Source organism: Corvus hawaiiensis, chromosome 5 (assembly GCF_020740725.1).
Source record: "Corvus hawaiiensis isolate bCorHaw1 chromosome 5, bCorHaw1.pri.cur, whole genome shotgun sequence".
Taxonomy (NCBI): Eukaryota; Metazoa; Chordata; class Aves; order Passeriformes; family Corvidae; genus Corvus; species Corvus hawaiiensis.
Window position 1 is genome coordinate 26,803,981 of NC_063217.1, and position 25,736 is coordinate 26,829,716.

A 25,736-nucleotide genomic window follows, 5' to 3' on the forward strand; every position below is an offset into this window, starting at 1 on the left:
CCATTTGCTTGAGAAAGCTTTCTGTGCTGCCAGTGGATGAGGTGGTAATCTGAGGCAAATGTCTTTCACAAAAGAAGGAAAAGCTGTGAATTTATAAGAACTAAAACAATTAAATGTCTGGAATACCTATGTACTGTAGAAAGAAGGCTCCGTTCTTTCTGGACTGTTCTGTATGAAATTAGGAGTATTATCTGAACAGTTGTAGCCTCTCTTATATTCAACAGCTGCCCTTGGAGGAAAAGTGTGCATGTTCGTGCACATACAGATGTAACAGGTCTTTCTGTTTTCACAGCTTAAGTCTTACTTCTTTCCCTTTCTGAATTGCAGACATGGATACATACAGTAGTTATAATTGGCAGCATCCTGTTTTACTTTATGTTCACTCTGGCTTTTGGAGCAACCTGCAAAACCCACAGCCTACGATCAGATTTTTACTGGATCATGGAAAAGCACATGACAGACCCAGTATTTTACTTAGTTTGTCTCCTGACTACTTGCATTGCTCTGCTACCCAGGTGTGTTTCTGTTTTATAATTGTAGATTGCTGCTGTTACCTAAATTAGTTTTCTGTGAGTCAGTGATGTTATGAATCTCTGGCTGAAGGTCTTTCCCCCTGTCATCCCCCAATAAAAATGAAAATTTCATGATTCTACCAGACCAAGCTATGTGAGGACAACATTTTAGTGCCATTTAGTTCTCCAGGTAAATTTCAGTAATAAAAAATTTCTTTTGTGATTTATATATTAAATATTGTCTTTGGAGGGTAAAGAAACAGTAATTTTTGTAACCACAGAGTTCATAATTTATATACAAATCAGTTAAATTAGTGACCAAAGTTGGACATATACTAAATATAGACAAAGAAATACTGTGCTTAGTCTGTGTTTATTTGTGAAACAATTTTCTGTTTGAAATCTATGTCATGAATATATACAAGAGTTTTCAGAATGTACAGCGTTCTTTGTGGGTGGAAACATGCTGACTAGATTCACAAAGGGTCTTGATATTTTTTTGTCTCACTGAAGATGTTCAAGTTCAATAATTCATTTACTCTGGAAGGGCAGTAGCGTTGGATGGAGGTGGCAGACTCCAGCATGCTGAGCAGGAAGACACCTGAGTGAGCCAACAGAGCAAAACAAACCATGTGAAAACCAGTGGTTTTCATCAAACCCTCTGTTTAGCTTTCTTCAGTAGACACAGCTATCTTCATTTCACTGGCTGAGCATGAACTCAAGTCTTCAGCCTACTAGTGAAGTGCTTCCAGTGCTAATTATTCATTCTTCTGTGTGTTCTGCTAGTTCTTCATTCTTCTGTTTCTAAATTTTGCCAAATTTAGAAATATATCCTCTGAGAGAAGGCAGGTCACCACCCCTCCCCCACCAGGTTCGGGGAAATTAAATTTTCCTCAAAGGAAAGTGAAAGGGAGAAAAACTATTTATTTAACAAACACACGGGGAAAGGAAAATAATGCTAGATAATAAAATCTTTCGCTGTGGAGGAAAAACGTGGGAAACTGTTAGAGTCCTCCCTTTGGTCTCCTCAGAGCTGGGGCTTGGCCCAGGGCCAGGCCCTCTGCGCTCAGTGGAAAGTCCTCCTGATGTGTTCTAATATTGAGCAGTCCAGTGGAAAAGGGAGAAAATCCGAAATTCCAGGGAAGGGAAAAAAAAATTCAACTCTCAGTCTCTCTCCGGAGAAAAGGAAGCTGAACAACTGGCCAAAAACTGACTCGGGAAACAGCAAGCCGGGTGCTTCCTCCCTCCCCTGTTGCAGCTGGGCAAAAGTTGCTGTCTCTGTGTGACCTTGAACAAGCTGCAAACTGCTTTGAAAAAGTTTTGCTCAGTTTTTCCTTCCCCCTCTCAGACTCAATTTAGAGGCATAGAAAGGCACAAAGTTAATTTCTGGGCATAGGGCAGCGATATGGGATACACATCAAAGTCACCCCAAGACATTGTGTTATGTCTCTTTCTTTCCCTCTTATTTCAGAAAGAATGAGACTTGAAATTGAGTTGCAGAGACAGATACTGAGAAGAGTTGAGGAGAAAAAGTGCTGTTTCCTGCTCGTCTGACGTAATTTTATATCATTAGACACAATCTGAGCGCACTTTCTGATCAAGTGCTGTAGTACAGGCTGCGTAAGTTACCAGTCCAACCAGCAGGAAAGCTGGCAGAGCCATGGCTGTAGATGCCCGCAATGGCCACCAAGAATTCAGTCCCCTTTGAACATTTCTGATCTGTGTCTTAAGCATGTCACCAAGAGTTTTGCTGCACTCACTGGTGATCATGACTGATCTGATCTTTCCGTGAGGTGCAAGAAACACGTGGGCTCTTCCCTTTCCATCCCTGCTCTCAGCTTGGTTCAGGTGGTGACAGTAGAGCCTTTTCTTTCACACACAGTAAATCTCCCTTACATGACAAATTAATAGATAAAGGCTGTTCTGGGACCTTTTGGTAGGGCTGTAGAGAGCCAAGGTAGGATAAAGGTTTCAGCTTGGTGACTACTTCTGATGTGGGGCTGTTCAATTTTGAAGAAGACAGTGGTTTTCATAGTGAATTAAAGTATTTAGAAATTCCTATAGAATACATTCCTTTAGAATATGTACTCTCCTTGTGTCAACACCTCAGAAGATTTATAGCCATTGTGGCTAATTGCAACTTTTCTACTTCAGTGATTTGAAGCAGAAGTGCCTATTATGGGACTAGTGCTGTCACACGTACTTTTTTTCCATGCTTATTTCTGATATGATCCTTTTTATGGTGCTGAAAAGCCCCCACTCGGAGGCATTGTGAAGCCAGGGGGTCCTGTGCAGCTTCTAGCGTGAGGGAGTGAGACTGGGGCTTTCACTGGAGGTTTTGAGAAGTTCTCTTACAGAGGGACAGACGTTGGATGCCCTGTTGACTGAAAATTCACTGCAAAAATCTATGATAAAATCCAACCTAAGTTGCCAGTTAAGTCAGTTCTAATACCACAGGTAACCGTGGAATGGTCTGGGTTGGAAGAGACCTTAAAGATCATCTAGTCCTGGAACTAGGCTGCAGCTTCAGCGTTACTTGAATGGTGTTTGGTTTCCTTTAGTCACTGGAAACAGTTTTGAGTTTTCTTTTAAACCTATTTGTAACTGTGTTTATTTTGTAGATATTTGATAAGAGTTCTCCAAGGAACATTGTTTCCATCTCCAATGCTGAGAGCCAAGTACCTTGTCAGACTGGCCTCCAAGCAGAAGAAAGCAATTGCAAGATGGAAAGATGAGTGCAATGTGAATGATGGAGTGCAGCTCCAACCTACTTCTCTGCCTTCCAGCTCAGCTGCAGGTGCTGTATCAGACGAAGAAAGCACTGAGAGTGTTTTGTCAGCATCTAAAACACCTTTTCAGGCCTGTTCAAGAGATGGGTTAGTAAAGTACACCTCCTTCTTACCAGACATTCAGGATGAGTCTGGGAGTACAAGTGGCTTGAACTCGCAAGAAAAGACAGAGTTTATCAAAGTAAACTAATACAGTTACATTTGGTGGTAATAGTTCATGTGCCAAAGTCTCTATGTGCGCTTCTGAAAAGGGCAGCAGTGCTATATCTCTAGCACACAAAGCAGTTTAGAGTTCTTTTTGTGTGAAGATGCTTTACTGTATGTTACAAAGTTGGAATGCTAACTGGTTAAACACAAGTGTAATAACTGCTGATTTATGCCATGCTGTGGTTTTGTTTTCTTCAGCCAAGGTAGATGATTAACACATTTCCTTCAAAGCTTTTTTGTTTATAAAACTTTCCAATAATTTATTAAGATGTTCAAGGTCTAAATGTCTGGATTGTTTTTTATATTTCTTCACACAGTAAACTTTGATTACTGCTTATTTCTTGTATGCAACATTGCATAACACCTTGTGGTGTTATGAACAGGACATTGCATGAATGTGGATTTGCAGAATCCAGTTCAGGTAAGTCAGCCTGCTCCCTTACACTGCTGCCCTAGAACCCTAGTGTGCCCTGGGATTCACCACTTGCTGAAGTATGAACAGGGCTGGGATGTAGTGTTACTGGTTGGCTTGTTTCAAGACTTTTTATTACATGTTGTAGTGTGTGTAGACAGTGCTTTGTATAACCACTGTGGTCCAGTTTGTTCACCAGGCTATTGCATGGTCCATCTCACTGATGGACAAACACCATTTTAACCATTAGGAGAGAAGCCCAAATGAGACACATGTAACATGTCTCCCTCGCCTTCCTCTCCACAAAAAGAGCAAGTCCTAGTGTAACCTTTTGTTTTCCATGACAGTTCATCCTCCTGTTGTATCACTCCATTTTGACTCCATGTGCCATTTCATGTTATCTGCCACCAAATGGACTTCTTTCCCACCTCACCCAATTCAGATGTTGGCTGGCTGTCTTTTCTCTAAACTTCCTCATGCCTGTACTGCAAAATTGTCCGCCAGCAGCAGTGAGGAGCTCCAGCCTGTCTTCAGGTCTTCTCTTACAAACAGCAGCTTGTAGCTGATAATATCACTCTTCTTCACTCTCGGGTGTTTTTACATTCCTCTAGACTTTTATAATGATCAGCTTAAGTGTCTCTAAAGGCTGCTCAAAAGAAGGCATAGTGCATTGCATGTCTCCCATTTGAGTGCTGTTGCTCATCTGTCTCCTAGATGAGTTCTGCCCTCTGCCAGTTTCCCACTGCTTGCAAACTGTACAAAAAGTGGCTGAGGTGCATGTGGCAACTTCTAGATTCCAGACTCTCTAAAACATTGCCCCCTTTTTACTTCCCGGAAAGTTACATGGAAAATTTAGAGAGGAACTTAGGAAATCTGTTTGTATTCACTAGCACCTGTTGAAATAAACAGTTCCTCAAACTATAGCTGCTAATGAGTTATTAGTACTGAGCCCATTTTTTGGTTCTGTTACTTTCTAAAAGTTTCTGCTTTCAAATTGCCAAGATTTGTGTGTTTCTTTTTAGCACCATGTTTGGGTCTGCTTTTTAATTGAACCATGAGCTTTCCACATCAATGACCAACATTACATATTCCACATCTTTTAAGATCTCTGGAAGAATTTAAACAAACTCTGTGAGGTCTGGACAGCTGCTGCTACACAGGGCAGATACTGAGGGCTTGCTGAGTTCATTCAAATGCCGGTCACCACATGTTACCAAATGTTTAAAACAGCTCTGTGTTCAAAAGGTAGGATGTAACTAGGGCTGGCTCTATCCCCAGTGTTAGTGAGGAAAAAAAGAGAAAATATACTTTTTGTTTAGCCTGTAGAAGGAAAGTAGTGGAAGGAGAAAGTGATGACAGCCATTTCTGAATTTTCTGATTTTTTTTTTAATTCAGTTCAACATATGACAAAATGTTTTTGGTAAGTTCTAACATAAAGTTAGTGGGGATATTTGAAGTGATGGCAGACATTCAAATTCTAAGAGATCATGTCAAGCATGTTCGTTTGAGTTACATTTTCAGATGTTTGTCTGTAACATCCTTCTTGCTGTGGGGGGCACCTTGCCATGAGTGGACTCCAGGTTTTCCCAAATGAAACATCTCAGCTTTCTTAACAAGAAAGGGGAGCTGCAAGGTGTCCAAGAAGATGGAAAACATGTTGTGCAGGGAGACAAGCTGGTACCAGGGCAGAATCATACAGGAAGAGAGTTACTGGAATGCAGTGAAAACATCTGCTCTGCTCCATAGCCCCAAGGCAGGCTCAGCTCTACCCTTGTCGTTCCTAGTGGATGTTGTCCTGCTATAAAGAGCTACAGAGCAACAGGAAGTGCTTTCCTGCCCTCAAAGTCAAATACTGTTTCTGTTTTTATTGTCTGACCCGAGTGTTTCTTCTGCACTTCAAATCTACGGCCTCTCTGCACTTGTGGCCACCAAGAGGAGATTGGTCCGTGTTTTACAAGTCTGTAACTCTATGACTGAAGTATGTTGAACTTCCATGGGGGAGCTCCAGCACTTCCAGTGACCTGACGGAGTGCAGGGCTCAGCTCTGTCCCCTCCTGTCTCTGTGAAAAAGAGTTTGGGGACAACACCAGCCTGTGGCCTGCCCTCTTGTTGCCTCTGCTGCAGAAGCAGAACCTACCAGCAGAGTCGACAGGTAAGTGATCATTTAGCATCACGAGTTTGCATTTTTTTCATAAAAAAAGCTGTAAGTATTCAGAGTAAGATCTTCCAAAACCTTCTGACTAAACCATGACATCAAAATAACTGCATGAAGAAACGTGAGTGGGAGTCATCTGTTAGACCGAGATCAGCTGCATGATGCCTCTGGGACATTTAAATTGCTATTATGTGACTCTTTACAAGCCTGGTCACTCCATTACACAAAACTGAGTGCGGTGAGGCTTTCAGGCCTCATCTCTGCTGAGATTTTAAGTGCTTTTGTACCACTTGAAGTGGTGCAAAATAACACTTTTGTTTGTGTGTGTGTGTATTGCATACTGGTGCTGCATATTGCTTAAAATTGTCCTCTGTAGGCTCTGTTTTATTAGAGGACTTCAACAAGCGGTCTGGGTGATAAATAATCTAAATTATCTGTTGGATAATACTTGCTTTGAGGGTTGTTTTGGTTTTTTGTTGATTGTTAGTTTTTTTTGGTGTGGTGGTTTTGGGTTTGGGGGGTTTTTTGTGGTGGACAAACCGCAGAAATACCTGAAGGCGTTTACTGTGATTACTTAGGATCTTTTACTGAAGGGGAGATGAGGGTAGTGAGTCTTTAATAAAAGCTTCAGAATGTTAATTGGCCATAACTAAAGTAGTGGCAAATGAAGGGTGGAAATAAATTGCTTTCCCTGTGTTTCTCAATAGTTCAGTGTTCCCTTTATTATTTTTTTAGCCTGAAAATGTCACAATCGCCTGCTTGCTTCTACACTCCTGCACTTAGGCACAGCATGATCTGACTTTTCCATTTTGAAAATAAGCTTTTTAAGAGCATCTCACAGGTGCCTTCCACATGTCATGAAGGGAAGCACAGCATTTATACTTCTTTCATTTTAGAACAAACCAAAACAACCACCTTCAACTGCCCCAAACTTTGTAGCTACACCTAGAACAGCCTTAACTCTGATTTTGATGTGCAATATTTGATTTACAGAAGAAAATACATGTTTTAAAAATTTTTCTTTCATAGCAGCCACACCTCTGCTAAACATTTGCAGGTGGCAGTCAGCCACAGCCTTTACTGAGTGAGTGTTTTGGGAGCACAGTGAGCTTTGGTCTGTACCTGGGACACAGTCTGAGTTGATGTTAAGCCCAAGCTGTGTTTTTTCCACAGCCCCACTGGTCGCAACACAAGGCTGAGGACTGGCTAACGCAGAGAACCCACTGATCCCACCAGCCCTGGCTGTTGGCCAAGGCTAATGGGCAAGTTCCAAATGTGACTGTGTTAACGACATTCACATATCTGAATTTCAGTGTGAGTTTTGTATTATTTGTTCCTGTTTTATTCTGGTTGTATTACTCTTGCCCTCATGGTCCTGGCTTCCTTACTGCAGTGGAAAGGTAAATTTTACCTGTTTTAAGCTTCTGTGTGCTTATTATTTTGATTTCAGCATGTGTACGTGTTAGTGAAATTCTGTGTACAAGTTAAAAAGAGAATTTTTTATTTAAAACTAATTGTATTCCAGAACAAAGCTATAGAACAAAATGTGTTCAGATTGCAGATTTGATTGCAATTTAGTTTTTAAGGTTTCTAAGTCCAGAGTAGTTGTTGGCAGCAGTATTCATGCTAATATTCTGTATTGGAAGCATACACACGGAAGAAACTAAAAGTTGTACAGTGGTAGTAATGCCAGAATCTCCACAAGTATTGCAGTGCTAACAGGGATGCTAAAAAAAAAAACAGCTAAGGGTACACAAATGCCTTTTGAAGGCTACTTTTAGGCATTATTGCTAAAGTTATAACTCAATACCTCCATGTTATCATTTAGTCTATCTAAAGATTAAAACACATTTTCAACAGAGAAGTTATTTGGAAAATGATTGTAAATTTTTATTAGTACAACTAGAAAGAAACACATTGGCTTAACTGAGTGGCATTGCTTCCATTTGGAAATACAGCTGTGGTAGAATCAAAACCAACAAATGTTACCTTACAATGAGGCTGCACCTGTGAGACTAACAGCATAACTGTGATCATAGCCATTATGTCAGCACACCAGGAAAGGCTTGATACCTTGGAAGGAGGAGCATGTTTGCCAATTTCATGTGCACACATAAAAAAAGCAGTATAAAAATACATTTATAAAATTACAAATTCCTCTTTACATGGAATGTTGTGTTGGACACAGTCATGGGAAAGGATAGGACCCAAGTGCTCCCTCCTAAAGCCATTTGGGATCTGGTTCAGGATGTAATTTCTTCAGACTGATCCCATATAGGACAGGACTGGACCATATATTTAAACAGGACTCTCCCTCATTTCCTGGGAGGGACTGCTTGGAAACTGGTGGTAGGCCAAAGCCAGTTAATTAAAATGTGTAATTACATGTTATCATTTGGTAATGCTAATATCTACGTGAATGATTACACGTACTCCCGTGCTTTACAAAATACAAAGCTGCTAACCACTATATCTGGTGGAGAGAAGCCAGGCTGAGTTGTTCATTCTGCAACAGCACTTCTTTGGAAAACAGACCTGGCCAGAACCTGTCTGACACCAGCCAGCTGGCTCTTACAGCCACTGGGCCACCTTCTCCTCAGGGAACTCTTGATAACCAGTTCCAGGACTCAGAGCTGTTCTGGCCTACAGCCACAGAGATCCCAGCCCCAGAGGAAAACTGAAGTGAGGACTGAGAGCTCCAGCCTTCATATCCTTGAGGCAAGGGCATCAATAACCTCTTCCAGCTGTAATGTACTTCCACTATAAAAACATGGTCACAGCTGCTTTCTCTCATTTACCGCTGGGGGAAGAGTATTTAACTGTTACAATAAAACAAAAAATCCTTAAGATAATTTAAAAAAAAAAAACAACCCAACAATCAAACCTAGCAAAGCCTCGAAGAGTCTTCTTGCTGAGCATGAAACAGTGATTCAATAATCACTTAAATAGTTTCAGAATCCATAACATAAATATTGAGTATTTATTAATATTCATGTCTATAATGCAGTCTAGTGTGACTAATGTTCCAATGTTAGCAGTGTTAAAGAAGAAAATACAGAGATAAGAGATAAACCTTCATTAAAGCAATAGATCTATGTAGATAAGTTGTAACATGATTAATAGTACCTGAAATGTCCATGTTTTAGGTCTTTTAATGCATGTTTGCATATACGGCAGTCATGCTATTGACAAGGCCCTGCCATGTTGTCATGGGGCCATGCCAGAGGTAGCAGAAAAGGTAGTTATGTGCCTTAGGCTGCATTCATGGGGGACTAGGCACAGCACTGAAAATACAAATTTTAAATGCATTGTTCTCCAGTGGAATTTATCCTGTAATCCTCAGATTCCTAGCTCATCCTAGTCTGGCCTCCCAAAAGCTGATAGCTGTGCAGGACATTACCTAAAGCAGTTGATAAGACACTTTCCTCTAGCATCATAAAATGGTGCCAAGCTCCATCATAATCTTTTTCAACCAGACTCTCTTGGAGTTAAGACTTAATCTTTTGCTACTGCACAGAGCACTCCACATCTGGCCACCAAGCACCTGATCTGGGCTCTTTGAGCCTTTGCTGGTGAAGCTGTTGTACTTTGCTTCTTGTATTTCTAATACTCATTTGGACAGAAGCTGGAATTCCAAGCCTTCTATCACTCAGATTTTCTTTCTGCTTTTTTCTTTTTCCCAAATGTTTTATCTTGCTAGTCAAAATTAAACTTTAAATGTAAGGTACAAGAAGAGACCTATAAAAATTATCCAGTTCCCTGATATTTGGGACAGTCCCCACACTGCCTCTTTTGCATTTTAGATCTGCATTTTCCATCTCTCACAAGATGTCCAAACTAGCTGACTCTAGGAGGGGAAACCACTGCAGTGGTATTGCCAGCCCTCTTATGTTTTTAGAGGGCTGGAGATGGTCAGTGCATGCTTTGTATGCTGAACACACTACGCAAAGTGGGGAGGAAAGCCAGTGGGGCACAGGTTTGACTAATGCACTGATCAGTGTAGTGCTGCTGAGACATGGGTGTTTCCTAGACACATTAGGACACTGGAAGCTTCAGAAAATCAGAAGATAGAAGCTGTCCAAAGAGTCTGAACAATGAAGTTGTGGTCTCTGGTGCCTCCAGTGCCTCCAGTGGTCTGTTGGCCTACTGGTTCTTCCACCCCACGGAGATGCCCAAGCTGGCTCTGGGAAGAGCAGCTGTGGAGTCAGAACACTACAGGATTATGCCCATGTAAATTAGCCACCCTGAGGGACAAAATGCATTAGCTCAGGCACACCAGGGGCATATGGCTATACACCTTTGGAGACCTGCACGTGTTCTTTGATGTGTCCTGTGCCACGTGGGTGTACAAACCCATCAATCTCTTCCACACCCTCCAGTGTGTGGTATGGCCCTGTCAAGAGTTGTCCTTGTGAATGTATGTCCTGCAGTGCCACATGAATGCACAAAGTTCCTTCCTCATCACAAGAAGTGAATGAAAATGCATGTGCTGCTAACTAAATAGTATTAAAATAGGTTATTTTTAAAAGTTTTTCTAGTCTGTGCTACTGCTTAGTTTTAATAGCTGAAAGGCAGAAAGTGGTTGATTCTTTTCTTTTAAGCTTTTTGCAGTGTTTGGAATAGCACCACAACTCAGTTAAAAGAAAAGTCAAAAGGATTATTAATTCTACCCCAAAGTGTATTCATGAGCAGAGAGTTTACCAGTAACATACACTGCATATTCCATAGCTCCACAACAAGAATAGGTAGAGGTTAAACTCCTTTTCATAGAGTTTGTGGACTGCAAAACCTTCAGTGTTGTAGTGCTGATTCCTTTTTTCTTTTGTCTGTCAGCACGATTCTTACCATCTGGAGTTAGTTTAGCAGAAAGGTGTGGATGTATATTTGTCTTTCAATCCACTCAATAAAATGTGACACATTACTGTAAACTCCAGGTCCCAAAACCTTGGAAAAGCAGACAGAGCCCCAAGATGTTAAACCAAACAAAGTCCAGCGCCCTGCAGTATACTCGCACACAAGCGGTCCTCCACTGTCACCCTGCAACAGGAAAGTTAAAAACAGTCTATTATACACGTGGCCAGCACTCAGTTCCTACAGCCATTTGCCTTTAGTAAATAACTCAGCTGTACAAACCAGCTGCTCTGCTGAACTGTGTAGCCACACACAGCATTGCCAGTATTTATTACCCGTTACATTTGTAAAAAAAATTACCTACAAAAGGCTCATGCAAATTAAAAAGTTAACTAATACAGATAAACCCTAGAGTCTTCAAGCAGCATTTCATTATCACAAAGATAAGTTGTTTACAGCAATATTAACAATAATAGTAATATTAAAAGTTGGGTTAAAGAATGTAAATAGACAGTTGTCATTCCTAGAATAGATAAAGTATGCTACACCTAATTAACATCACAGTACTTTGATTTCTAAAAGTAATTTTGGCTATTTCTCCTTAGAGAGAAGCCTACCATGCAAGAGTCCACGGTGCCAGATTCGTAGCCAGCACACAGCATTCTGCTGGTGATGATTTTCATGTCAAAATATGACTGGCATTGTTCTAAGGAAATTATGCGAACCTCTCCTTCTTGAAGCTTGAAAGGCACTGAAAAACAGAATAAAGTGTTAACTATACACAAATTCACAAATACTTACCTATTATGACTCCATGAGATATGACAAATATTTCCATTGGGATAAATTATAAATATTGCTCTCTATATATGTATTAAATGTAGGGAGCACTATGTGTTGCATTCTGGAGAAGTACTAAGCACATGGGGACTGGTGTGACATTTGCTGTTTACTCAGCATTCACACCTTGACGTGATGCAGTGTGCCACTTTTAAGATGGGGGCAGTAGTGGCTGGAAAGCAGCAATGTGGGAGAGGTGGACAGGTTTGATTCACTGTTCCAGGGAAGAGTCTTCCTGTTTCTTGGTATCTGTCATGGTAAAACTTGGTAATAATCACTGCCATTTTGGTTGTGCTTGGGTAAATTTGACTTACAGAATGTACCAGGAAATCAGAATTCAAACCTTATGAAATTTTTTTAATATGTTCAAGAGACAATAGAAGACTTCTTCCTAGTCTAAACAACTGACTGAGCTCGAATTCTAATCAAAGTTGTTCAACCTAGGGTATGCAGTACTAAATGCTATGTAGCCACAGTGGGGTTTGATGCTTCCTAGCATAAAACCTTTAAAATCAACACTGACCACATTAAAGGACAAAGAACCATTTTCCATTTACCTGTGCTGCAAAAGCATCTGTCAGAGTTTTTTTCCTGACATCATATAGAGAAATTTTTAGATGTGTAGAGATGCTAGTAAACCACTTACCCTTCATGTGTGCAATTTAATTTTTACCACATCTAACCTGGCCATTACAACTGAAGTTCCACTGAAGCAATACAGAAAGGAAGATTTCCTTATCCAGTGTACAGAAAAGCCATCTCTAGTAATTACCATAATAATAGCAAAGGGAGAAAGGGAGAAACACAGTGGCTAGTGCATTAAAAGTGTTGGGGCCAGGCTAATTTGCATACTATTCATGCAGAATCATTTTGCCTGAACAAAGATTGACATAACACAACAGTTCTTGTCAAGGATTGTGGCAGCTCCAAAACAAGAAAACACACTAACGTTCTGTTCAGAGATACAAAAACAACACTTGTGATTATGGAATAAATTGTGTCACAAGTACAAAGTGTGGCACAGACGGCTGATTCACGACCCTGTTCCTTCAGCCTGTAGGCCAGTGCTGCCAGCCTCCAGCTTTCACTGAGCTAAGAGTGTTTCCTCCACACTGATGATGTGATACCTTTGCAATACTGTTCTGAGTGCAACTTAGATGGGTAAAATCATAACTAATTCAGGTGACTTTCTTGATAGAAGTTTCCAGATCCTCAACATTTTTAAAAATCAAGCCACAGAGCCAAAGTAAGTATTAAGGAGCATAAACTGAGGGTGCTGCTTTGAAAAAGCTAGGCTATAATCACAGCTTGATCCTTTCAAGAGTAGTTACATTTCCCTAGTATTTACTAAGATCCAGTAATAATATGAATGGATAAAAGTTTGAAACGGGATCACTTATTTGATTAACTCAGTAGAAGCTTCACATGTTTTTCAAAAGTCCCAGAAATACTCATCTTACTTTTGTTGCCCATGTGTCCCCAGCCTGTGATGTAGCAGTAGGTGTCTGGCTGAACCAACTGATCCTTGCTGGGCAGGCAGACAGGTCTTACATAGCTTGTCTCGTTGATATCCTCATCTAGTTCCACAATGCTGATATCATAGTCTACAACTGCTCTGTTGTAGCGTGGGTGGAGGATGATGGTCCTCACTAGTCGGGTCTGCATGAAACCTGATGGATGATCAAGATTGCTAATCCCAAACACTACTTTCCAGACAGCTGCATTTTCTCTCCTTTGTAAAAAAGAAAAAAAGAAGTGAAATTTTAGTCAAAGTCTTTCTTTTAAGCTAAAATACCCAAGATTTTTTCTCCCTTTTTGCACACTGCACTTTGCAAAGCATACAAATACTACAAAAAGAAAACAAATATTTACACATTATTCCTTACACCAAAGATCTGAGCAACAGAAGTCCATGCTTTCCATTTCCCTCCTGCTTGTAATCAAACACATGAAAGCTCACTCCATCAGAAGATCTGTAGCCATGTATAAGTTGCTGTATTAAAGGGTGTCAAAGTCATCCCTTGGGTCCTGCCCAACATTAGTTGCCCACATGCTCAGTGGTGGGCATATACAAATTTCACTGTAGTCTGCTGCTGACAGCAGTAAATCTCACTGAAATCCCTAAGGGGTCTCAAAGAAGCGATTCTATTGTGTGAATTAAATATTTTATGATAGCCATGGGAGAAGTCCCTTATTTATTCAGCATTCAGTCTGTGCCAAGCATACTTTCTATGCGTAAGCTCAAAGTTGACCCTTACAGTTGCTTAAGACTCTTAGTAACCATACAAGAGCACAAAGCAATGATACATAGGATACAAGGGGGAACACTGAACTATTGTCTGTTGAGACACATCAGAAAAACCTAGATTTTATGAAAGGTTTCAAGGGCATAATCTCTTGATCCTAACTGGCCTCAGGATAAATTGTGGGTTCTTCATGGGTTTCTAATTAGTCTGTGATTCTAAAAGCTCTCAAAAAAGTCACCATTTTTCACAACTGCTGAAAGACAACTCCATGTAACTAAGCACCTTTAACAGGACTGAAGCTTATTCAAAGCAATGTAAATAAAAGCATGCAAAATTTCAGCTTTTTCATAGTAATCAACAGGATTTTAATTCCTATAATTTGTAAAGAGAACTGTTTTCTAAATCAAGGCTACTTTTATCTGAAGAGTTGGATGAAAATTCTGGCATTTCAGACTATCATGATCATTTTAGTATCATGATCAATTTGTGAGTTGTTCCATAAAGTTACAGAAATTAAGTGCTGAGAATATTCATACACTATTGTGTTTGTGACCATTGTGAAATAGCATTGCCTAGAGAAATAAGCAGTCACAGCCAAAATGCATTGTCCTACAGGTAAAAAAAAATAAATTTTAATGTCTTGGATGCTTTAATGTAATGCATTTCAAAATGATCTTGACAAAGCTCTGTTGACTGTAATAAGAAAACTCACAAACTACATGATGTTTAATGCAGCTCTTTCTATTTATGCCCTCTACAAATTTTCCTGGCTATTTGTATTATTGTTATATGGTCCTCATGTTTTGTATTCCAAACTTCACATGAGTTTCACAAAATGGAGCATTTTATATCAAGGACCAGAGCACTTTAAAATCTCTATATTGTTGTCTTATCTGGTTGGTTTGGGAAATTTTTTAAATACTTTATATGAAAAAAACTTTGTGACATCAAGAATGGTCTTGTTGATGATGTATTAAGCTTACAAAAGGCTTCTTACAAATGAAGAATTTCAAGATTTCAGGCTTCTGGGTACATCTCCCCAAATCTATTCAGAAAGGCAGAAGAGAAAAAAGTTCATATAACTTCTCAATCAATTATTAGACCAGAATACCTTACTTCTTTAAGGTGAGTAAATCCTCAGTTTTTTTTTTTTTTACCAATGGCCACAGCATTTTTTCAAGGTCTTTTCTACGCTGCTATAGAGGGTGATTTTTTTAAACCCATGGCAGTCGTATGACAGCTGTAAATTGGTGTTTTGGTCTTCTTCCTTTCCCTGTTTCCTGCTGAGAGTCAGGGCATCTTCATTTAGCTTTCCTCAGTAGCGATGCCAGCAATGAATAATAAACCATGTGAAAACCTAAGCTGATGCTGGTTTGTACCTTTTTACTTTCTTTTTTAGTCTCCTAAAACCAGGTCCCTGTGATTGGCCATTCTGCAAAGGTCTTCACCTACGCCCCGTGTGTTTGGTAGAGGGGGAAGGACCTGGTAATTCACACGTGCAAGCTTAAATGAACAATAGAATGTTTGAGCCCCCTCACCCTTCAAAGCAGTGTGCTACTGTTAGGACCCATCTCTTGGCGATCAGAACGCAGCCGCAGATGTGTCCGCTGGGCTCGCTCTGCAGGGAGCACTGCCACGGCCATCGGCCCGGGCGGCTGGTCCTGCCCCCGAGGATCCTCTTGCTCATGCGAGCAGCGGGGCGGCGGCCGCAGTCTGCGAGGAACAGAGCGCGTTAATCGGCACCACAGGGGCAGCGCAAACAGCACCTTCTGCGGGAACACTGGGCACAGAATGGTGTTAACAGCCATGAAATCACACGGAACAATACAGTAAATGAAGCAATCGCTGACCACACTGCCCTATCAAACACTGAGCCATTTTTATCCTTCCTTTCTATCAAAGGATTTGCTCTCTGGTTACTAATTTTGCCTGGATCAGCCTGAAATATTAACCAAGCTAAGTTTGGGATCCTGACTTCCTTTTGCTCAGGAGGTTTCCTGGGTTTATGTCTTTGTCCTTCTGTCAGCTAGCAACATGTCTGGCCTACTTTGTACTATCCAGAAGAATTGCTTCTGGAAAATCTGCTCAGCAATAATAAGGTTTTTCTTAAATCAAGTGTGAGTTTAATGCCATGCCATTTACTCAGGTACACAGCAGCAAACTCACTTTGCCTGTAGAAATTACTAAGGGAGAATATTTAAAGGTCTGAAGACATTCTAGTACTTAGTCCATTACACTTTACAAGCCATCTCACTAGAAATTACACCAGATTCCCACCTGCCAGTTACTATTCTAAAATAATCCTTCACTTCTCTTTCACTTTATATTCTAGATTTAAAGGATTCCAGGCTTCTTATTTATCCTGTTTATACTCAGTCTGATTTAGAGAACAAAAGAACACCACCAGTTTCTGCAGTCAGCGTCCCAAGGGAGTATATGCTGCTACTGCATGTATCTGGGAATTTAGTGGTGAAGAAATAAATTAGAGCAATGGTTATTTGTAACTTACAATTCTTACTGTGTTCACTTATCTTCATAGAGTAAGCAACATATGTCAGAACAAAATACCTTCAGTAAGCTCTTTTGAGCTTTTTCCTTTCTCTGATGAGTAGCAAATATTTTGATTAGTTTCCCAAATTTAGGTCCTGTCTTGTAATTACTTTTCCCTGAGTCAAGCTAATTCATACTCCAAGTGTTCTTCAACAAAGCTCTCCTTGTCTGTAGAACATGGTTTCATCACAGATGAAGAATTTCTGCATTTTCAAACTACTTAAAATTGCACAACCTGCTGTGCCAACAGACTTGGTCCATAACTTTCTACTTCAGGTTCTTCTGTCCCCTTGAACTTAACAAACAGATCGCAGCTTCAACTCCCAGGCAGACAGTCTGCTAACCACTCTGGTGGTTAAGGATATTTTCAGCAGGAAGTTTTATCAAATTACTTTTTGGAACCTGACTGCTGATAAAATTCCTTTTGTGGTATCATGAATGGGCCACCTCAACACATAGCATCCTAGTCAAAATATAAGAAAAGCTGATGAAACTGAGTAGAGTAGGGAAAAATAAACCCAGTGCCAAACTGGATGTTGCAGAGGTCTAGTAAAAATTTCAGTATGAATCCACAGTAAATATCTGCATTTGTTAAAGAGATTTAACACATTTTGAAAAATATCTATTTTATATGCACTTCTCTCTTACCTTCTTTAGTGCAAAAGAGAGCCACTTTGCTTCTGCTTTGACACATCTGTCTAAATATTGAAACAAAACATGGTGGAAATCTCATTAATTGATTAATTTTGGTAATTTGAAAATCAGCACAGGTATTGTATTCATTGCTGTGATCCAGCTGTTAAAAATTCCCCCAAACTGTAAAAAGAAACTCAAGGAGCTTTTTATGCCAGATTCCATGGTTTCCAGCATCTTCCTGAAAATAATTCAAAATATAGTTCAGCTTTACAATACATTTCATGAGTAGGTGCTGCATATTTTGCAGACTACCTTGCTCCCTGGGCATGGATACAGCTCTGAGGTCAGCTGGGTGCACAGTCTGTCAAGTTCTTATTTAAGGCACCTGAAAGCACAGATTGCCAGTCTCCCCTTCCTTACAATCAAAGGACAGGATTTTCTTTGAAATGCCTTTGGTAACAGATGGTCTTTCATTCCCTAAGAGTTCGGCTATTTTGAAAGATTCCAGGAAGTCTGCATAAGTATGTATTAAAACAAAAAAAATTATAATTTCTGTTGAAAATCTTCAGATAAGAGAGGGAAGAATTGATTTTTTTTTGTCAAGGGAGGAGAAATCACAATTAAATCAGCAAGCACTGTTGCGCAGCTAGCTGACTGCCTTTTTAATTCCACAGCTTTTTCATTCCTACGGTGTACATGCTTTTCTTAGGCAGGTGCAGAGCTACATTGGACTGGATACACAGCTCATTTCTTCACCAGGTAATCCTTTGCAGACTTTAATCCCAGCAGGTAGGTAGTAGCTTTCAAACTGCAACCATCTAAAAAGAGGCTGCATTTCATATTAAGTCATAGATACTAATGTGGGCAAAACAACAGTGTCAGCCAGCCCACCAGGTTACCTTGAATCTGGAATTTAACCAGACCTTTTTCCCTTACAATGCATATACCTCATTCATATACTGTGCAAATCAGTCTATTTCTCTTCCTGAAAATACACCATAAAATTACTTTTCTAGAGATAGTAGAGACAGACAACCAATTTCAGGAAATAAAATTTTGTGCACCATTTTGAGAGGCAAAGAAAATATACAGAATATAACTGAGACCAGCCATGCTTATGTTTTACACTTGTTCCTTTGACTTACCATACAGCCAGCTCTAAAGAGAAAACTTTAAGCTTTTATGTGTGTGTTGCCTGTGCTGTGCCATTCCCTCCTATCAAAACTTTATGAATTAGTGGTGTATTTTTTAGTTCTTGGCCAAGTTCCCATTAGTTCAGAAGCCTGGCAACTCCTTTAAACATACAACATACTCCACAGCACAAACCTTTTACATGCTGCAGTTGGTCCAGATGAATACACCTAGACTGCAGGGCTCAGGAGCACTCCCCAGTCATCTGGACTGGATGCCTGATGCAGCCAAAACAAAAATAGCTGCACCCTTCATGCACCCTTCCCCCTTAGCTTCTCACTTCTTGTTATCCATATTTCTGAATTCAGGAGGACTGGAACATCTATTTCCTACGTTTTACTTTCATTTATGCAATAGATTTAACAATAATCCTCATTACTGATGTTTTCCCTCCTTTAACTTGTACTTTGGGCAAAACTAAATCTTTTGCTACTAGAATTTGTAACTCAGAGGCTCCAGATCCATTACTTCATACGTTTCCTAGCAGACCTCTTTCAAAAATGTCAAAAAGTACCTTGAAATTTCTGCTTTGCACTTTAGTGACTGAACAGAATATGATTGTGCATCTGCCTTTGCATCTGGTCACAACCCAAAGTGTTTATTCTTGTATTAGTCTGGAGAAAAGCATTTAGATACTGTTAGGCTAGAGGAAAAAGACAGTGAGAAAGGAAAATTAAAGAGTTAAAAAGACAAATTTCAAGTATCAGGCACTGTTCAGTAATGGCCCTTCAAGATGAAGAAATAGAAATTAACTTAAAAGGAATGATGAAATACTAATGCAAAACAAAAACGGTACGAAACTGAGATGTAAGAAAGCAAAATTAGGTCCTTGCAGGCACAACCTTTTTACTATTCCATCACTAGGGAAAACTTTGAGTACAGAAAACAATGAAGAAAAAGAAAAGTAGATTTCTTCCTCAGATTTTCTGTCTTCACATATATTGTGTCTCTGCAGCTACCCAAGACAATCTTTTCTTGTGAAACAGAAGGATTTTCTATGGAAGAAGGGTGTCCTGAAAGCTCCTGGGCATTTTAAAGAGAATAGGGAAACCATGTATCTGCTTTTTGAAGAATGCAGTTGCCAATGGGGATTAGGTGGCACTCACAGTTTTGCCCTGGATTTCTAAATTCATTGGCTCTTCAAAGTCACACTTTGAATGTCTCAACCATGACATCCTGGCTTCTGATTAGTAACTACCTGTTTAGTAAAAGGAATATACCATCACCTGAAACCAGAGCTAAAGAAACCTACTGTAAGCGGATATAGCCTTTACTGAAGAAGCTGTGGTTGCTCCAAATTAATGAATGAAGACTACACAGGCTGCAGAGGATGGTAAGATGTTGCTGCAGATTTTGCTATATAGTACTTGCTGGACTTTCTTGCTCAGCAGAGATTTAATGAAGCTGTCTGGTTCAGGTGCTTCGAGGGCATCACCTCTGTATCACTCAAATGCTCTTATTCTGCCAGAAAAGGCCCCTGAGGATTCACAAGATGGTCTCAAAAGAGAGCACAATGGTTGTAGACACTAAAATCACTGTAGACTGTATCTTAACAACTTACATGAGTATGTGCTGGGATATATATGCAGATACCTTGGAAAAAAAAGAGCTTACCAAAGAGTTTGTCATCCTGCATGGGTAAGTGACTACCCACAGCAGTGAAATAGGTCTTATTTACCTGTTACTTACCCATTCACTAGAAGTGCGTGTAAAGTGGATGCATTTTTATTCTTCCAGTCTGAGTGCAGATTCAGCCATTTTTGGTCCTGCGTTTGCTCATTCTCTGTTACAATTTCTGTTTTGGATGGTCCTCTGAAACAAATGAAAGACATTGATAGAACTTCTGGTAGGTTTCTACATTACAGTTACGAAGGTGAAGAGGCCCTAACCTTTCTGTTTACTCCAAAGATACACATCTGAATGGTATGGCAAAGCCATGAGTGGCAGATCCATAGTTAGGAGAATGGAATCACCCCGAGAAGCTAGGCCAGCCACCATATGACTGTCACATTGTATTTCCTGACAAGAAGCAGAATTGGAATCGGGAACAGCAAGAACCTTCTGGTGGCATTTACTGTAATGCACACATTGATACTGTTTCAACAGTTTCTTGGCCTTCCAAAATGCCAAAAAAAAATAGCTCTTCATATGTAAAACAGGTAACAAAAAATATTTTCTTACATTCCTACCACTGGAAATCCATGAAAATTTAACAGTAAAGAGCAGTCTAGGTCTTGTTAGTAAGACTTGAGAGTATCTCTAAACCCAAGCTCCCTGCTTTGCGAAACAGAACAAATCGCTGGTGAGGATGTCAAACCCATTCTTCTGCAGCAACCTAACATGTGTGTGAGGGTTAGAATGATCCACCAGGAGATATTTTCATATATCCACTTCCTCAGTCTAGTTATTGCCTGATAGACTCAAGCCACTGAAGCAATTGCTATTTTATTAAATCCTAATTGCCAAATGGAAAAAAAATAGAGCTAGTCTAAATTACTTTACTTGTCATGCAGCTTTCCAGCACAGAACTATTCACAATTAGCCATCAATCCCTGTCAATGACAAGGACTTTCAAGCAGTGCTCTCCCAAACACTGGTCAAAGGCCAAATTCTAAATACTAATTCATGGAAAAGAGAATGAGAGAAGTTCAGAAAAACTGTGATGTGTCCTTAAATTGGTCTCTGAACCCAATCTCTCAGGATAGTACCTGGTAATGCCAACCAGGATATTAGTTTAAGTCCAATTCTCAGTACTGGCTGTATTCCTTTTTTTAAAAATCTTTACAAAACACCAGCACTCTTTACCCACTTGATTACATAAACTAGCCAAGATCAAAGAATTGTGTTTTATGGTGAAGCTGGCAGTGTAACCATATGGAAATATTTTCAACACAGCTGGCAGAATAAACCAAGCTTTGAGGTCACGGCCCTGGATCCTGTCTGTTACATGACTTATTTTTCAGAACCTTCTCTGGGCATATTAAGAAATATCATTTCATGATCTACTAACCAGAATGTGCAGGCATATACTAACAAGTTTGCTGCAAAAAGTTTTCTTTCTCAGTGCCTGCTTTTAGCATAAACATAAAGATCTCCTCTCTTCATTTCCCACTCTTTTTCCTACCAAACATATGCAAACCATTTTCTTACAATGACATTCTGTCTTATGATCTTCTCTGAACAATGATGTTCACCATTTCATAAATGTGTACAGTTATGAACTTGTAAACAGATCCATAAAATATGCAACTCAAATATGTGCAAAAGGATGCAAATATCATGCCATTTGATGAATCCAAATCTATATTATACCAAATACAAGATTGTTTTGATGAAACCTGCAGCTCTGAATTACAGATTACAGTGATGCTACAATCATAATTAAGGAGATATGTACTTCTAAATCAAGGTAACAACCTACAAAACACTTACACCTGCATGAAATTTTATAATTATTTTACTTAGCAAAAGTAAGGTCATGGCTAGGCCTTTTTTCCTTGGTGGTTACAGCTTGATATAAAACACTTGAAACCTTAATTTATATCTTCAGAATATATATTTAGGATACCTTAATTTATATCTTTAGAATACCTTCTATAAACATTTATGTTCCCCTCTTGATGCTGTTTATAAAAGATTTTCTTTTAGATAGGCAAGAGCCACCGCTTGCCTCCTTTCATCTATTTAATGAGAAATAACCAAAATGAAGGGGACCAAAGAGCCTCGTTTTTAGATGAAGAAAGCTGGTGACAATGGTTAGCATTTGTGTAGAGACCAGAGCATGCTCGGAATTTCTAGAGAACGAGAGAACATGAGCTAAAATTCTTAGGAGTAAAGATTCAGGCTGGTGAGAGCTTCTGAGTGTGAGACTTTCAGAGAGGCTGCTGGACCCGCAGTGCACGTTACACCAGGGGCTGTAAATCACTCAGAGCAAAGGAGAGAAGTGGAGCAATGGGTATTCATTTCAGCCAGCCCCATCCTGTGCTCCAGAAACACAGCAGGGAGCAGGTTCTACTGGGTCCCTCTTGGAGCTGTAGCACACATTTTCTTCTTAGAGTAGACACATACTAAAGAAAAGCTAAAAAAGAATCTTTCAATGGACAGATCCACATCAACTCACAATTCACAAGGATATTTGGCTTTACTGAGTATCTAAGACAACAAGGTTATATTGCTAATTACTTCTTGACATCAAGCTACATCTTCAAAAAAAAGCTCTCCTGCCAGTTTTATAGTTTGGTGGCCTGCTGAAGTTGCAGTATCTTTCAAGATTTCAGGCCAAACAAATAAAGACTTTTTTTTATGAAACACTTTCAGAAGGCTCTTTCACTTCTCTGGAGTTTCCTGTTTTCCCCTTTGGTTTGCATATACCATAACAGCTTTGCTCAGAAACTTGGTGTGGATTTTAAATTAGTGCTTTTAATTATTACCTGTACTGGAGCAAAAAAGCAAAGTTGAAACAGTGCTTGTTGACTGAAACCACACATACTGGAAGGCAGTGTGCAGTTTTGAGATACATCAGTTTAAGACAATATTCAGAAACCGGAAAGGATCACACAAATGGCTTTCAAATTTTCTAGGGACCTCTGTCACTGACTTGCAACGAGGGGTTGAGGGTACTGACCTTGCTTACTCTTGTGAAGAGGAAGCTAAGGGACAATTCAATAGCAACTTGCAATTACTTGAAGAGGAGTTAAAACATAATGGAAACAAATTTTTCTCAGTAGTGCTGCATGGTAAAACATGGAGAAATGGCCTAGACCGACAGCTTTGAAAATTCATAGCACATGAAAAGGAAATACTTTTTCACTAGGAAGGTGAAGCAGCCCTGGAACAGAGAGCTCTATCCATCAAGGTTTTCAAGACTTGGCTAAAAAAAGCAGAGGTTGAACTGATCCCATTTGGCAGTAGTTCTGCTTCAAGTGGGAGATGGACTAGATGTTCTCCAGATGCCTGTGATGATTTTATGATTCTTTTGCACAGCACAAACGCACCATGGTGACCAGTGCCTATGATGAAGAGCTGAACTTTAAAGAAGGCCAACAGTTACTAGAACAGATTTTTTCATACACCAGAGCATATTTTAACATTACAGAACAGTCACTGAATCACAGAATCACAGAAATAATTAGGATAAAAAAGAGCTCCGAGATCATCAAGTCCAACCAATAGCTACACATACATATATGAAACACCTACATTACTTTAGGAAGTTTATTAATGGTATCTGCAAACTTAAGACATTCATACCATGGTAACAATAATTCACACCTTTTGAGTGGTGATTTTTTGACCAGATCCCTCACCAGACTTTCAAAATAACATATAAAACCTATCTGCACCACATGACTTTATAACAACTCATAGTGCTAGTTGGATGAAATTATTTGCGTACTGAAGTATTATTTTAAAACCCATGGGGCTCTAAAAATCTGAACAGACCATAAAATTTAATTTTCTCATGTGTCTAATATCTGCAGAAAATCTTTATAGCCAGAAGAGCTACACTAGACCTTCTGAGCCCAAACTGCTCGAACATAACACTCAATGAATACGTTTTTGGGTTCCTGTAGTCTCAGCCTATGGGCTTCTCCAAGACCGTGGAAAGTTCCGTAATAAAGTAAGTTTACAATAGATGTATGACAAACAGCAATGTTTTATGACTTTTTTTCTCCTCTACATTTGAGGTGATAGAAATACCAAGTTTAGTGGTAAAAGACAAGTGTGACTTTCACATAAATTTTCATTTGGTCCTCTGCACTGCTTTCAAGAATGAAATGGGATTAGAACCTATGAAAAAATTCTTCCATGAGACTTTCTTTCACTAAAAAGTGAACTATCGGAAATTCAGCCAAAAGAAATTGAATGAGGCCATCTGATCCATTCCCCTAATTCAAAATAAGATCAACCATATTTAAATTCTCTCTAGCAGATTTTTGTCTGCCCTGTTTGTACATAACTTTAATGATGAAGCATTTCCAGTCAATATATTCAAGCAATTTTTCTTATAATGTGTATTCTAAATCTTCCTACTTGTCATTTAAGCTCATTACTCTGTCTTTTTTTCATCGGAAATGGAAAGAGTTTATTCCTAATCTACATATTTCAAGGCTCCTATACCTCCTTCCCCTGAATGACCAAGCAGTTTCCAACCTTTCTTCACAGATCATGCTTTCTAAGTCGCTGGTCATTTCTGCTGACCAATTCTCATTTAGTCAAAGTCTAACACAAACTGAATACCACAAAGCGATTACACATAAACATTCTTGGTTAATTCAGGCCATTTTGTCAGCCTGTAAAAAATTTTTAAATTCTTATCCTGTTCTCCAAAATGCTTTCAGATCCTCCCAGCTTGATGCTGAATGAGAAATTGTCAAGCCTGCTCTCGTCTCTATCATCTGAATGACTCACAATACCACTGTATCCTCCCAGACACACTGGCATGCGTCTAGCCCCCCACCAATACATCTTTATGGTTTGACAATGAATCATCAACATTCCCATATCATTTCATCTCTGTTCATAGCTCCTTACTTATTTCAAAAGTCATTTCACATAGTGTGAAAGTTAAAAGTATATCACTGTGGCAGTTTGGAACGTCATTTTGTCGTCAAACCATGACAATCACATCTACAGTTTCTTCCCCATCGACAGTGTCTCTGGTATTTCAAGGAATAAATTAAGGGACTCTGACATGATTTGTTACTGATAAATACATCCTGTCTGTCATTAAGACCTTATACTTCTGTAATTTGTTGGTAATTCAAGCTAGGCAAGTAGTTTGTAAATCTCCGTATCTCCTTCTTTTATCCTTTTTAATGAAAGATGGCATACCAAACAGTTTCCTCCCTTCTCTACAGCTTCTCAAACCTGTGGCTACCACTACTGTCAGCCATAATGGAGACCCGCCTGAGCCATAACTATTAAATGCTCTTAAATTATTTCAACAAAACTAGCTACTTTGAGGAGCAGTGTATTACCTATTAATTGCTTACTCTAGCCCTCCTTCTTAAATCTTTGTTATCTTAGTAATATAATATGATTTTCTAAGATTTCTTTGTGGTTTTGTTTTGGGGTTTTTCTTGCTTTGCTTTTTTTTTTTCTTTCCCTGTATAATACTCCTCGCTTTTCTCATTCTTTCTACAGATGCTTATGGTTCTACACCAGTTCTTGTAGGTTTGAACTACATGTTCACTCTCTCTAAAATTTCACTTCCCTTTTCAGGTCACTGTACAGCTTATGCCTTAGCCAAGTTAGTCTTGCCTGCTTCACAGAAAGATTTCTGCTAGATCTAATGAAAATCACAGGGCACATAAAATTCTAACAGATCTAATTCCTTTAATCTAA

General features: G+C 39.4%; 2 protein-coding genes across 11 annotated transcripts in view; one reads left to right on the forward strand and one right to left on the reverse strand.

The window, feature by feature from the left end:
* ATP10D (ATPase phospholipid transporting 10D (putative)) overlaps positions 1 to 8,971 on the forward strand; it is a 45,544-nt gene extending 36,573 nt beyond the window's left edge. For 4 of the 6 annotated variants that reach the window (XM_048303712.1, XM_048303711.1, XM_048303715.1 and 1 more), the window contains 2 exons: positions 328 to 515; positions 3,134 to 8,971. In XM_048303712.1, coding sequence (XP_048159669.1) covers positions 328 to 515; positions 3,134 to 3,491 — 546 coding nt within the window. In that variant the 3' untranslated portion in view covers positions 3,492 to 8,971. The remainder of the gene's footprint in view (positions 1 to 327; positions 516 to 3,133) is intronic. The other 2 variants (XR_007203653.1, XM_048303714.1) reach the window with 2 other exon arrangements.
* The window catches only part of CORIN (corin, serine peptidase), a 130,795-nt gene continuing 112,999 nt past the window's right edge, over positions 7,941 to 25,736 (reverse strand). For 4 of the 5 annotated variants that reach the window (XM_048303717.1, XM_048303716.1, XM_048303719.1 and 1 more), the window contains 6 exons: positions 20,079 to 20,201; positions 17,211 to 17,260; positions 15,551 to 15,725; positions 13,227 to 13,498; positions 11,544 to 11,677; positions 7,941 to 11,112 (listed from right to left, as the gene is read on the reverse strand). In XM_048303717.1, coding sequence (XP_048159674.1) covers positions 10,930 to 11,112; positions 11,544 to 11,677; positions 13,227 to 13,498; positions 15,551 to 15,725; positions 17,211 to 17,260; positions 20,079 to 20,201 — 937 coding nt within the window. In that variant the 3' untranslated portion in view covers positions 7,941 to 10,929. Of the gene's footprint in view, positions 11,113 to 11,543; positions 11,678 to 13,226; positions 13,499 to 15,550; positions 15,726 to 17,210; positions 17,261 to 20,078; positions 20,202 to 25,736 lie in introns of those variants that run through there. The other variant, XM_048303720.1, reaches the window with a different exon arrangement.